The sequence below is a fragment of the Anneissia japonica genome, unplaced genomic scaffold (genome assembly GCF_011630105.1).
Source record: "Anneissia japonica isolate Jap-2015-1 unplaced genomic scaffold, ASM1163010v1 scaffold287992_len753583_cov170, whole genome shotgun sequence".
NCBI classification, from domain to species: domain Eukaryota; kingdom Metazoa; phylum Echinodermata; class Crinoidea; order Comatulida; family Comatulidae; genus Anneissia; species Anneissia japonica.
This window is the reverse complement of record NW_022723469.1, coordinates 272,077-283,723: the sequence shown is the minus strand read 5'-3', so window position 1 is coordinate 283,723 and position 11,647 is coordinate 272,077. Positions and strand designations below refer to the sequence as shown.

General features: G+C 35.0%; 1 protein-coding gene across 1 annotated transcript; it reads right to left on the bottom strand.

Annotated features, from left to right (window-relative positions):
• Nucleotides 1-6,132: 6,132 nt before the first annotated feature.
• LOC117112206 lies at nucleotides 6,133-10,634 on the bottom strand. Its single transcript, XM_033255279.1, has 3 exons — nucleotides 10,568-10,634; nucleotides 6,526-8,214; nucleotides 6,133-6,396 (listed from the first exon to the last, which is right to left on the bottom strand). The coding sequence occupies exons 1-3, from the start codon at nucleotides 10,632-10,634 to the stop codon at nucleotides 6,230-6,232; spliced, it is 1,923 nt and encodes a 640-aa protein (XP_033111170.1). The 3' UTR covers nucleotides 6,133-6,229.
• Nucleotides 10,635-11,647: the final 1,013 nt, after the last annotated feature.

Genomic DNA, 11,647 nt, shown 5'->3' with positions numbered 1-11,647 from the left:
ATGTGTTTATGCTCAGTGGCGGCGTCAGCGGGGGACAGGGGGCTTAAGTCCCCACCGGACAGGTCAAGCACGCACCCCCCCCCCCACACCAGACAGAGCTCGTCGAGCAGTCAGACCATAAAACATATACTGTAAAAATAGGCCCACACCAAGCCAACACGTCTGTCACAGTCTGAGAGTGCCATTCCCGGCCATCCAGAGGTTGCTATTCTTAAAAATAAATCTCATTTGGGAGGGGAACCCCCTCTCAACCCCTTCCTCCAGCTCAAGCATATGAGCTCAAGTCCCACTGTTGGACAACTTAGCGCGCACCCCCCCCCCCCCGAAAACATATCCTAGAGCCGCCACTGTTTATGCTTAAAAACACAGATAATACAACAATTTTGGATTGCATTGCATACCATGCACCCAAGTAGGCTAGACCTTGGCCCCTTATCCTAGTCCAAGGCTATCCAGCCCTAAACCTCATGAAAAAAAAATTATTGTTCCTTGTAGTCTAAAAAAAAAAAAATGCTAAAATGCCGACCCTGATTTTCAATACTGTATAAATGAATTAGTTCGGTACAATATACATGTCAATACTTGTTCTGGTTTGGCTACTGTCGCTCACATGAAATCATCTGATCCAAAGTAGAGAAGAATGAATGTTAAAACTAGGTTGTTTTAAGTAAAAATGTTCAAAGTAAACATTTTTCGAAGTCCAATGTCTTCATGCTCCATTTTACAGGCCGCCTGTTCCCACGAGTTGTTTTTATCTCTCGGTTGGTAGAAGCGTCCTCGTCACAGCCCTGGATAATGCTATAGATACTTGGCAACTGTTTTGTGCTAATTTTGAAATACTTTCAGTTTAAAGATAATTGAGAAATAATTGGAGGTCTTCGTTTTTTCGGGTCTTCGGTCTTCCTTTTGTAGACACCCATATAGGGTGTCAATAAAACGGAGACCCTTGAAAATTTCACAAACAGACGCCCAAAAAAATTCCTAATTTTGATTTTGTGACAGCCTGGCGTATTATCATCCAAATAAAAGAGAAAAAAAATAGGTAAGTTTGTTTTTAATTTATTTTGTTTAGCCTATGCTATCTTCAAAAGAAGCCCATGGGCTTCTTTTTGAGATGGACTTATTTTCGAGGCAAATTTTGCAAACTAAAGAGGGGGCTTCATTTCGAAATAGGCTTCATCTCGAGATTAGGCCCACTGGGCTTCAATTCGAAGTTTTACGGTATGCAAATCTAAGTTCACTGTATCCAGTTCCTGGGATACCTACTCAAATAGGCCACCAAAATGGTTTGAAAAAGAAAAATCAATTTAAACCACCTACTTTCAAAAACTAATATGTACAAGCAAAGCCAAACGCCATACCTTATCATTATCTTAAACCAGCAGAATTGTACAGTATATAGAAAATAAGAAACGAGCTTGTGAGAAATTAATCAAATAGGCCTACACTGCTACGATATTTGAGATGTTTGTAATCTATCCAGTCCCTTTTTAGAAATACTGATTATCCTAATTTAAATTCCAACACTCAAATTAGAAAAGCACAGACACAAGAAAGGCTCATATTCCTAATTTGTTTAAGGCATGCTCGATAGGAACAGAAATGGCACAGTAGTTCCGTTATGGACTTGGTATTACAATCGGAAGCTTACAAACTTACCTCATCGAAGTGAAATAATACGTAGTGCGAAACTCGGCATCAATAGACTTTATATTTGCGCCCTCTATAGTTTGAAAGCAAACATGCATGCATAGAGATTCAAATTTCACGAACAATAGGCCTATATATACTGTATCACTTTATTTATTCAAAATCTTTCATTTTAACTGATAAAATATGGGGGCCAAGGGCCAAATTGTATGTTATTTACAAAATATTTAAAAACAGTTACAATAATTAAACGTCAGAGAAATGCAAAAATTGAAAAATCGAAAAAAAAGCCCAAAATTTACAATAACATGCAATAAAGTAGCACCAATAATTATGGAAACCGAGTAGAAAAATTCATCATAAAAATGATAATATATAAGTTACGGTTGAAAGATTTGAACATCAGAAAAATACAAAGAATTACATCAAATAAGTTGAGCAACTGAGTGAATAAAATAGAAAGGCGGGGGGGGGGGGGGGGGGGGGCGGTATTTAGCTTTTATAAAGTATGTTTTTAGGAACCAGTTGTAACAATTTGTTTAGTTTCAAAGTTCAAAAAATGTTCACGATGAACCATTTAATAATTCAAATTGTCTTTCGACACTCTTCACACAACATATTTGCAATCTATTGTGCTAAGCGAGAAAGCAATCGTAAACCATTTATTGTCTTTAAAGATGATGTCCATTGAATATTAGAAACATTTTATTGGTATAGAACTTATCAGGACTATTATTATTATTATTATTATTATTATTATTATTATTATTATTATTATTATTATTATTATTATCAGGACTTTTGAAGTCCTGATAATGTCACAGCAAATGGTCCAGAGTAGTAGTCGATGGTACGTCAGAGTCGCAGTAATCAAAATTGGTGAATTCTGTTTCGGTGCCCTCACTACAAGAATGCATTGTAATTGTTCTCTGAGCATGATCAGAATAATCATAATAATGATGAGCAAATCGAGAAAAAAACATTTACTACGGTTACAGGATTAGGAAATGTCGACATCTATATATGCATTGTCAAGTAGAATGCCACACAAAGCTGGATTTGTCCCAAACAATAAAGCTAGATTTCCTTTTACATAATTATTCGAAATTGAAATATGTGCCATTTTGTGGTGAGGTGTCGACTTTTTTCATGAATTTCTTCATGTGCTTTGTATACACCAAAGATCTTATAAACACAAGATAGCGTTCTCCGCGATTTACTCGTAACAAATAGAAGCGTCGGTCAAGGTTCAAAAGTTTCCAATTTAGCAAGAGGGCGCCATTCATGCGCTATTATACCAAAGAGAAAAAGTAATCAGTTTGGAAGAGGGCGTCCTATCTGTTTTGTAGACGTTTATCTGTTGATGACCTTTTGACCTCCTGAATTCTGCAATGAGATTTTCGGGTCGATTCAGCCGAGACAGCCCGAGTGGAGTTTCATGTAAATGTTTCGTACGGAAAAAATAATCGCTTCCTGTTCTGCTGTTCACAGGATAGCGGTCAAGGGTCAAAAGTCTCCAATTTGGCAAGAGGTCGCCATTCATGCCTTATTACAGAATTTGCACGCGTAAATCGCGGAGAACGCTATCTTGTGTTTATAAGATCTTTGGTATACACTTATAGCGTCATCTGCATAGCGTTATATAGGGTCTGTGGTTATGTCAACTACCCTTAAAGATTTTAATCCGATTCCAAGGTAATACTAGTTAAATTCAAATTTGTTTTTGTAAGTAAGGATTATAATTACATTACAAATTACTTGAATGTTTGGTTAATGAAAATTATACACTCAAATTTACTAAGACAGATGTATAAGTAGGTATATTCATTTCGTTTGTTTTACTGTAAACTAATAGAAATTGAAACGATGGAATTGAAGAATACAACAAAAATAAATATGAGTGTACAGTTATAAAAGCTGCCTCATCTTGTTCCCTGGCTCCAACCATGAGCTCAAGTTTGTTCGCATTAATCCCACTCGCCTTTGCTCGCATTACGCCACCCGTCATCATGATCACCATTATCATCATCATTATTGTCTTCAAATTAATACACACAAAAAAATGAAAAGAAAAACAGATTTTGTAAGAAAGTCATCAAGAGGCGCCTCAGAATTCAGGTAAGTCCGAGCATCTAGAAAACATTTTTTTCATGAGGAAGACCCTTGGTTCCCGTCTACAATTAATCTTTTAATGGACACAACAACCACCACAATGCTCTTTTCCCGTTCACGTCCTGTTCCCTCTCTGTCGGGTCTCTCTTCTCCCTACCGGCTATTGTGTCACAAAATTCATAGCTCTAACTCTGTCCTAGAAGGACTGGGATACTAACCTGATTGAAGTTTTCTCTTACGACCATCAGCTTAATAGAATTGTTGTTAACATTGAGCATCTGCGTGTTACGAACCTGAAAACTACTTGGAAGACATTTAACTACCTACTTGAGTGTATTTTTTCACAGTAATTTTGGAAAGGAAGAACATATTTTTGAAGAAGTATTATGTACTTTTTTTTTTTAGTAAAACTAACTACCGTACCAAGTCAAACAGACTACAAAATATACCTGATCCATTACCAACAAACCTGAACACTACTGTAATGTTTATAGTTCATTATTACATGGTAAAAAAGTAAACATCAATATAACATTATTAAATCATGATGGAGTTAATTATTTAAATAATGGAATATATAACACAATTAAAAGTGAAGCGTTATCATAAAACACATAGGCCTATACACATATATACTAAATAATGCAATATCATTAAAATTATAAACACAGAGAAGTGATTTTCTTTATATTTTAGTTTCAGTTTCAGGTTATTTATTAGACCAACAAGGTTGGAGGCAGCTTAAAAAAACAAATCACTATAACTTTTTCAAGTCAGCTGCCCCCTAACTTACATTAATGTAAGTTGGGTAGTACACTTAGTAGGAGACAATCACATTTTCTCAGAGTTTACTGCGTTTTTTCATGTACACCTGGGTTGCACACGGGATCAAGAAAACGGCATGCTCTTGTGTAAAATGCACTTCAGCCCTCCAGCTGAAAGAGCAGCAATGGATGAAAGGGTACCATGGTTCAGTGTGCACCCAGTGGCTAACACCAGTTAAGCCTACTGAAATAAGCTGCCCTTTATTCTCCCTTTAAAAATAAAAACTACATTCACATTCGACCAACGGATTATATGGGAAGCTAGCTTATATGAAAAAGATAAGGGATTGTTGGCGAAGATCACTAAAAGGGCGGGGCGTGCAATAGGAGTAGATTCTTCTAAGCTCAATTTTAAGTATAATGCAGGTGTTCCTGTCTCTTATACACATCTAGATGTGTATAAGAGACAGGTACAATTTTCTCCCATCCCATATCCGTATTCGCTCTTTACCTAGTCGTACTAAACGCTATAACAAATCGTTTGTTCCACATTCTATTGTAATTTACAACAAATATGTTGAAAGATAATTTTTGCTACCCATGGAGAGAACACCTTGATCATATCATATCAATATCAATCTAACTAATAATTGTAAATTTTATTGTATTACCTAAAGTATTTGAATTGTATATATTGAATTGTTTTTGCCGTTTAACATAACTTTTTCTATTTTAAATCGTAATTGAATTGTGTTTCTTAACCTTTTATATGTAATTGTATATTGAATTTCTTACCTTTTATTGCAGTGTATAAATGAAGAATTTCTGATGTATTTATTTTAAATATATTAGACCAATAAAGAATAAAGATAAAGATAAAAACACTTTACTGACATTAAAAATAATTATAAAGAATAAAATAAATAGTAACCAGTAGCTAATTTATTTACAATAATTTGTATTATTCATTTAGAGGATTTTTTTGGATTTTGGTACTGAAATAAACTACCCTCTATTCTCCCTTAAAAAACTACACTCACATTCGACCAACATTTTACTGAAATTAAAAATATAAAGAATAAAATGAATAGCAACCGGTAGCTAATAGTATGTACAATAATTTGTATTATTCATTGAGAGGATTTTGTAGCATTGTGCGATATATAATTATTATAATGCACCTTTCTCACTGCACATTAAATAACGGCTATTATTGCTGTAACTATTTTGATCAGCAAGAAGTTGTTCAAGAAACATGCAGACAATATATTCAAACTATTTAGAAAAGATACATTTATATTTCATAATAATAAACCAAAGCAATTATGGCAATATCTTAGCGACCATACTTATTTACGTAACATTATACACAGTAACTTTTAAACCTAATAAAAAAAAATACTCTATAATCATGAAGGTATCCTCCATGCTATAATGTTTTAATACACTAATGACTGAATAATTTACATCAACGGAGTGGAGTTGAATAGCTTAGTGGTTAAGAATCTTGACTTTTAATCCCAGGGTCCTGGGTTTAATTCCTGAGACAGCAGGACTTTTTATTATGACTAAAAACAATTCCACTCTCTAAGCCTCATAAAAGACTTCGCTGATAAAAGCATCACATTATTTCATTATTTAAGAAGTCAGTTAGGGTTAGGGTTACCCTCTATAAATATAATTACAAGAAAAATATTCTCATGCTAATTGCCAATCGTTGGATTGTACGAAGATAAGCTATCGAAATCTGCCTGCAACATTAAATTTGCATTATCTTCGGTGTTTTCAAAGTCGCTGGCAACAATGTTTTGCTCTTGTGATCCAATCCATTCTCTCCAGAAGCTTTCTTTGATTTTTTTTATTAGATCAACTGTTATCATAAAAAATAGAACATTATTTATTTTTTTACAATATTCTCAATTTAATTATTTAGTTTTTAAAGAATCGACTAGTACAAACATCAAATTTAATTGGCGACAAAAAAAAACCAAATACTTACCGAAAACAACCAACACAATAGATAGGTTGAGTAGTAGTAGAATAAATGGTGTAATGTCATGAAGAACAAGTATAGTCTCGTCTTCAGTATACACGGACTCTCCGATGTCAACAATTGCACCAACCGATAAGTTGACGATGATAAATACAAGTGTCAACAACTGAAACCTCTGATCTGCTTTAGCTTCCATTGGTTCAAGATACAGATGCAGAGCTATGAGAATGACGGTGATAAAGAGGGAATATGACATGTTGGAAGCTTGGTCGTCTTTAAAATTGGCGGTAAGAGCGAGTGTAGCTTTATTATACATATCAATTACTTCCCAGAACCAAAACCTCTTGCTGTATTGCTTGCAGAAGAACCTCATTCCCATCGTTCCTGGTCGTTCGTCTTCGCGATCTACTACTTCGTAACGTTTGTACCTGCGATACAATACCAGGATGATAGCAAGAGGAAACCCAATCACGTACACTAACGAACAATACGTAATGTACTCGTTTGTTTTGTACTTCAAACCACCTTCTTCGTCAAGGTCAATGGAGTAGTCAGAGGTTAACACACGTTTTTTATATTCACCATTTGCTGTGACATTCAATGTACGGACAGACCACGGTCCGACCGCCATGATGTTTGAGCAAGTGTTGGCGTAGGTCAAATACAACAACATCATCGTAATTGACAAGAAGTTGTCTGTTGAGTGATGTACTGAATTATGTTGCTTGTACCTCCTGTAGGCGCTCAAGACAGAGAAGATGATAGATATCAACAGAATAATAAAAAATGGTGTTGCGATGGCAATATACAGTGATATGTAAGCATTCCAAACACCCGGAAATAAACACCTCGGGCTGATGACATTGACATACCGTACAATGTCGAGATACTGGAGAATTTGTCCAACAGATTGAAACGATTCTGGCCAGTGAATTTCATTAACTGTAGATAGTATACCCAAAACTTGGTAAAAATTTATGGCAATTTTTAAGTGAATCACAAAAGAGTCGTTTCGTACTGAGGCGCCTGTCACTGGTCGTTTATTAAGTCTCCACACCCCGTAGGCAACACATACGATTGTCAATAGTACCAAAATCATCACAATGATTATAATTTTAATATCTTGACATTTGTGGCATTTGTCAAATAATTCGTAATAGTCGGCACTGCACTCAGCACACAACCAGGCCGAATACCCCTTTGAGCAGTTTGCTTCAAAACCTCCACCAAGACAACTGTCACTTCGTGGACACAAATGGACTGCAGGGAGAAATCCTTTGTATTCTGTATCGTTCAGACTGTTAGGTGTTGAAATGTTAAAATTGGAATCACTAAGGTTCTTAACAAACTGGTCGTACTCGTCAAAACTCCCAAGATAAGCTGGACCAATATAACCTGTGAAATTCCACGACCACCAATAACCAGCCAACAATTTCTGGTAACCACCTGTGCAATCGACGCCGTTTGGACACGGCTGACATGCGCCGTAGCGGTAAGTGCGATGGAACTTCTCTAAGCATGGACACGCGTCAAGATCTGCTCTTGCATCTGTATCTGTTCCAGTAGGACATGACCGACATTCAAATATCGAGGCAGCACCAAGACGAGGAGAAAATGTTCCATTTGGGCACCGTTTACAGTCGGTTTTGTAATTACCGCTTTCGACATGTCCACGCTCGTTTTGATAGTAACCACCTGAAAATAGAGTAGGCCTATTCTAAATGTGTGTACAATACTTTATGTCTGGTTTCCTTAAAATCGCTACATTGTTGCTACAGTGTTTTCATTGCAGTCGTTGTACTGCGTAGCAGTCCCTTACGCAATCGGGAAGGCTCCCTGTTTCAACTAACCAATCAGCATCACCGAAAGCTGTCGGGAATAGTGTGTAGCGATTGTATGGAAAACAGGTTTCAGTAACTTTGGTATGGAGAAGCACATTCACTGTTGATACTGTAACTAAATTTTAAGTACAGTACATTGTTTATAATGTATTTAATAACCAAGATAACATATAATAATAATAATAATAACAATAATAATAATAGTAACGATAATAATGAAGATATTAATAATAATAATGATAATAATAATAATAATAATAATAATATAATAATAATAATAATAATAATAATAATAAAAATAATAATAATAATAATAATAATAATGATGATGATGATGATGATGATGATGATGATGATGATGATGATGATGATGATGATGATGATGATAATAATAATAATAGTAAAAAAAGAGAATAACAGTAGAAATAAGAGTAGGTGTAGGAGGAGGGATTAAACCTAGAGTAAGTGTAAGAATAACCATAATCCATAACAATTTCTTAATAATATTATAATTGTATTTTACTGTACTAGCAATAATTTAGTTCCAACACGTTATATTTTCATTGCGGATTTTTTGGGCTCAGTACGGACTCTAAATGTATGCATTTTCTTTTATTTTTAAGGCGTATGCGGATTTTATAAGTCCGCAATGACGATATAACGTGTTTTCCCATCATGTATAAAATAGTTTCGTTTAATTCAATTTAGTCTAATTTCCATTGTAATAAAACAATAATAAAAACAATCAGAATAAATGCAGAAAGCATGTGCCTGTAAGGTGTTTAACCTCTTTAAGAAATGTGTTTATAAATATATACATACAATTTAGCATGCCGCACTTTGCCAATTAATTAATATAAATAAACTATATATCAAATGTTTGCGGTGCACCACGTAGATATTTCTGTAAAGAACTGTTGTTTTGTTGAGAATGTCCCGGTGGTTAGGAGAATATAGGAGAATATTATCTGCATATATCCCGAAAAGGGAAATACATACATAATTAAAGAGTGAGAACTTGCTCATTGGAAAACTAAACAATAGTAATCACGTTCTGTGTGTGTGTGTGTGTGTGTGTGGGGCGTGGCTATAAAATACAAGACAGTGGATAATGTAAACGGGCTGTATAATTTGGCTAGGGAGTATGTTGGGGATTCTCTTGAAGAAACGGTGGGCCGTAGCGAAATGTCGGTTTTATGTATTTTCGGTTGTCCAAACAATCTGGGGCACATGGATGATGAAGGTCAAAGTTGGTGGTAAAGTGTTTTAAAAGCGCCTTCAAACGATGTGGTTTGAGTAATTTGCTTGCGACCTTCATCTCGATGGATTGTGTAAGATCCCTATTGATCTTCCTATACGTAGGAGTGTTCAAGAGTTGCATGTTCTCCGCGTTACATTGCGCGACAGCAGGCAATACAAGACATTATGTCGTTAATATACAACATTTTTTTTGAAGATCATTCAAGATATATACCTCAAACCAACTGACATCTTCGTCAGCTTCGATATAAAATCATTATTCACATAATTTTACCGGTTAAAGAAGCTTGTCATGCTTCTTTAACAAGCCAAGCATCGCTTAGATGTGAACCCAACTCTCCAAGTAAGAACCGCTCTCAACCCAGACCTTTCTAGGATGACTGATGAGATTTATATTTCTATAGTTGCTAGATTTCCTCAAGTCTCCATTCTTTGGGAGTGGTACATTCAGTGATTTTGTCTATTGTGATGGCCACTCTTCACTATTCCACACAGAGTTGCAGATATGTGTAACGTCAATGATACTGCGTCCCCCACTTTATATAATTAAGTTCCGATGGTATGTTAATAAACCTGCAGCTTTTCCATTCTTCAATTTCTTCACACCTTCCTCTATTTCACCTTTCAAGAGTTCTGTTTCATCCTCTTCCTCTCGTCTCCGTAAGCATTTTCAATTACAGAGACTTGTCTAGACTTTTCTTTGGTCAGTTGTCTTACAACCCCGTATGCGAGTTTTGATTTGTTTTTCACGAAACCCCTTTCAATCTCTTCACATCTTTTCAGCAGAAAGTCTTCTTTCACCTTTTTAAATTCATTTCGCCCGTTATTGGCAACTTTTTCTATTCTACCACAATCTTCATCATTGAATTTTGTTGCATTTAACTTTATTTATTCATCACACTTCTTCAATATTTTTGCAGACATCCATGGTTGTTTCATTTATTTACTTAGCCCTTTCAAGGCAGTTTCGTTCACCACCTCAGTGAAGTCCGTCATTTCTTGTGTATCCGTCATTACTAGCAGTTTCGCAAACCTTTCACCAACTTGTATACTGAAGGCTTCTCGCACTTCTGGATCATCCAGTCTTGCAATATATTATTTCACCCCGGTGGTTAAAGACTTCCTGATTTTCTTCAGCTTTAGTTTCAGGGTTACCATAATAAGATTATGATTGCTACCAATATCAGGTTCCTTGTCTTGTGACCATTGATGCTGCTGGCCCACTTCATTTTAACCAGGATGTAATCTATCTGATTCCTTTTGATGCCAACTGGTGCTGTCCATGTGACTCTTCTTAATAGCTACTGTTTGTGTCGTGTGTTGGCAATTGCTACTTTATGTAACCTTGCAGATTCCAGTAGTCGAAGTCCTCTTTCATTTAATGTGTATCCCAGACCATGATTACCAACGGTTGCAATCGCCTTAATAGATAACGAGGATATAAGCTGATAATGAATGGTTCAGCCATGCTAATTTTAGACAAAATGTCTTTGATCATAACGTTACCTGTTTCATATTGAGGAAGTTTGGTGTTTATGATAAAATTCTGGCTGAAAAGGGATGATTGCTAAAGTTACTATCTTGTTAACAGGTAATGAAAAAAACTGTATAATACTATAGTCATTATAGGATTTTATAAATATGAATTTAGAGCCCTAATGTAGATGGAAAGGGCTTCCAGGTTATATTGCAAGGATATGCGTTTAAATGTTCAATTATATATTAGATTGTCCATTAGCGTGTCATTTTAATTTCATGCTTGGGTCTACTGTATAATACATTGCAAACATTCCTCTTGTTTTTTTTTCTGCTTTAAAAAAAAATATTGGAAATACAAAATAATAATAATAATAATAATAATAATAATAATAATATTAATAATAATAATAATAATAATAATAATAATAATAATAATAATAATAATAATAATAATAATAATAATAATAATAATAATAATAAGATTACCAAATGATCGATGACACAATAAACCACTAATAAAATTCAAAAATATGACGATACTTTTGAGA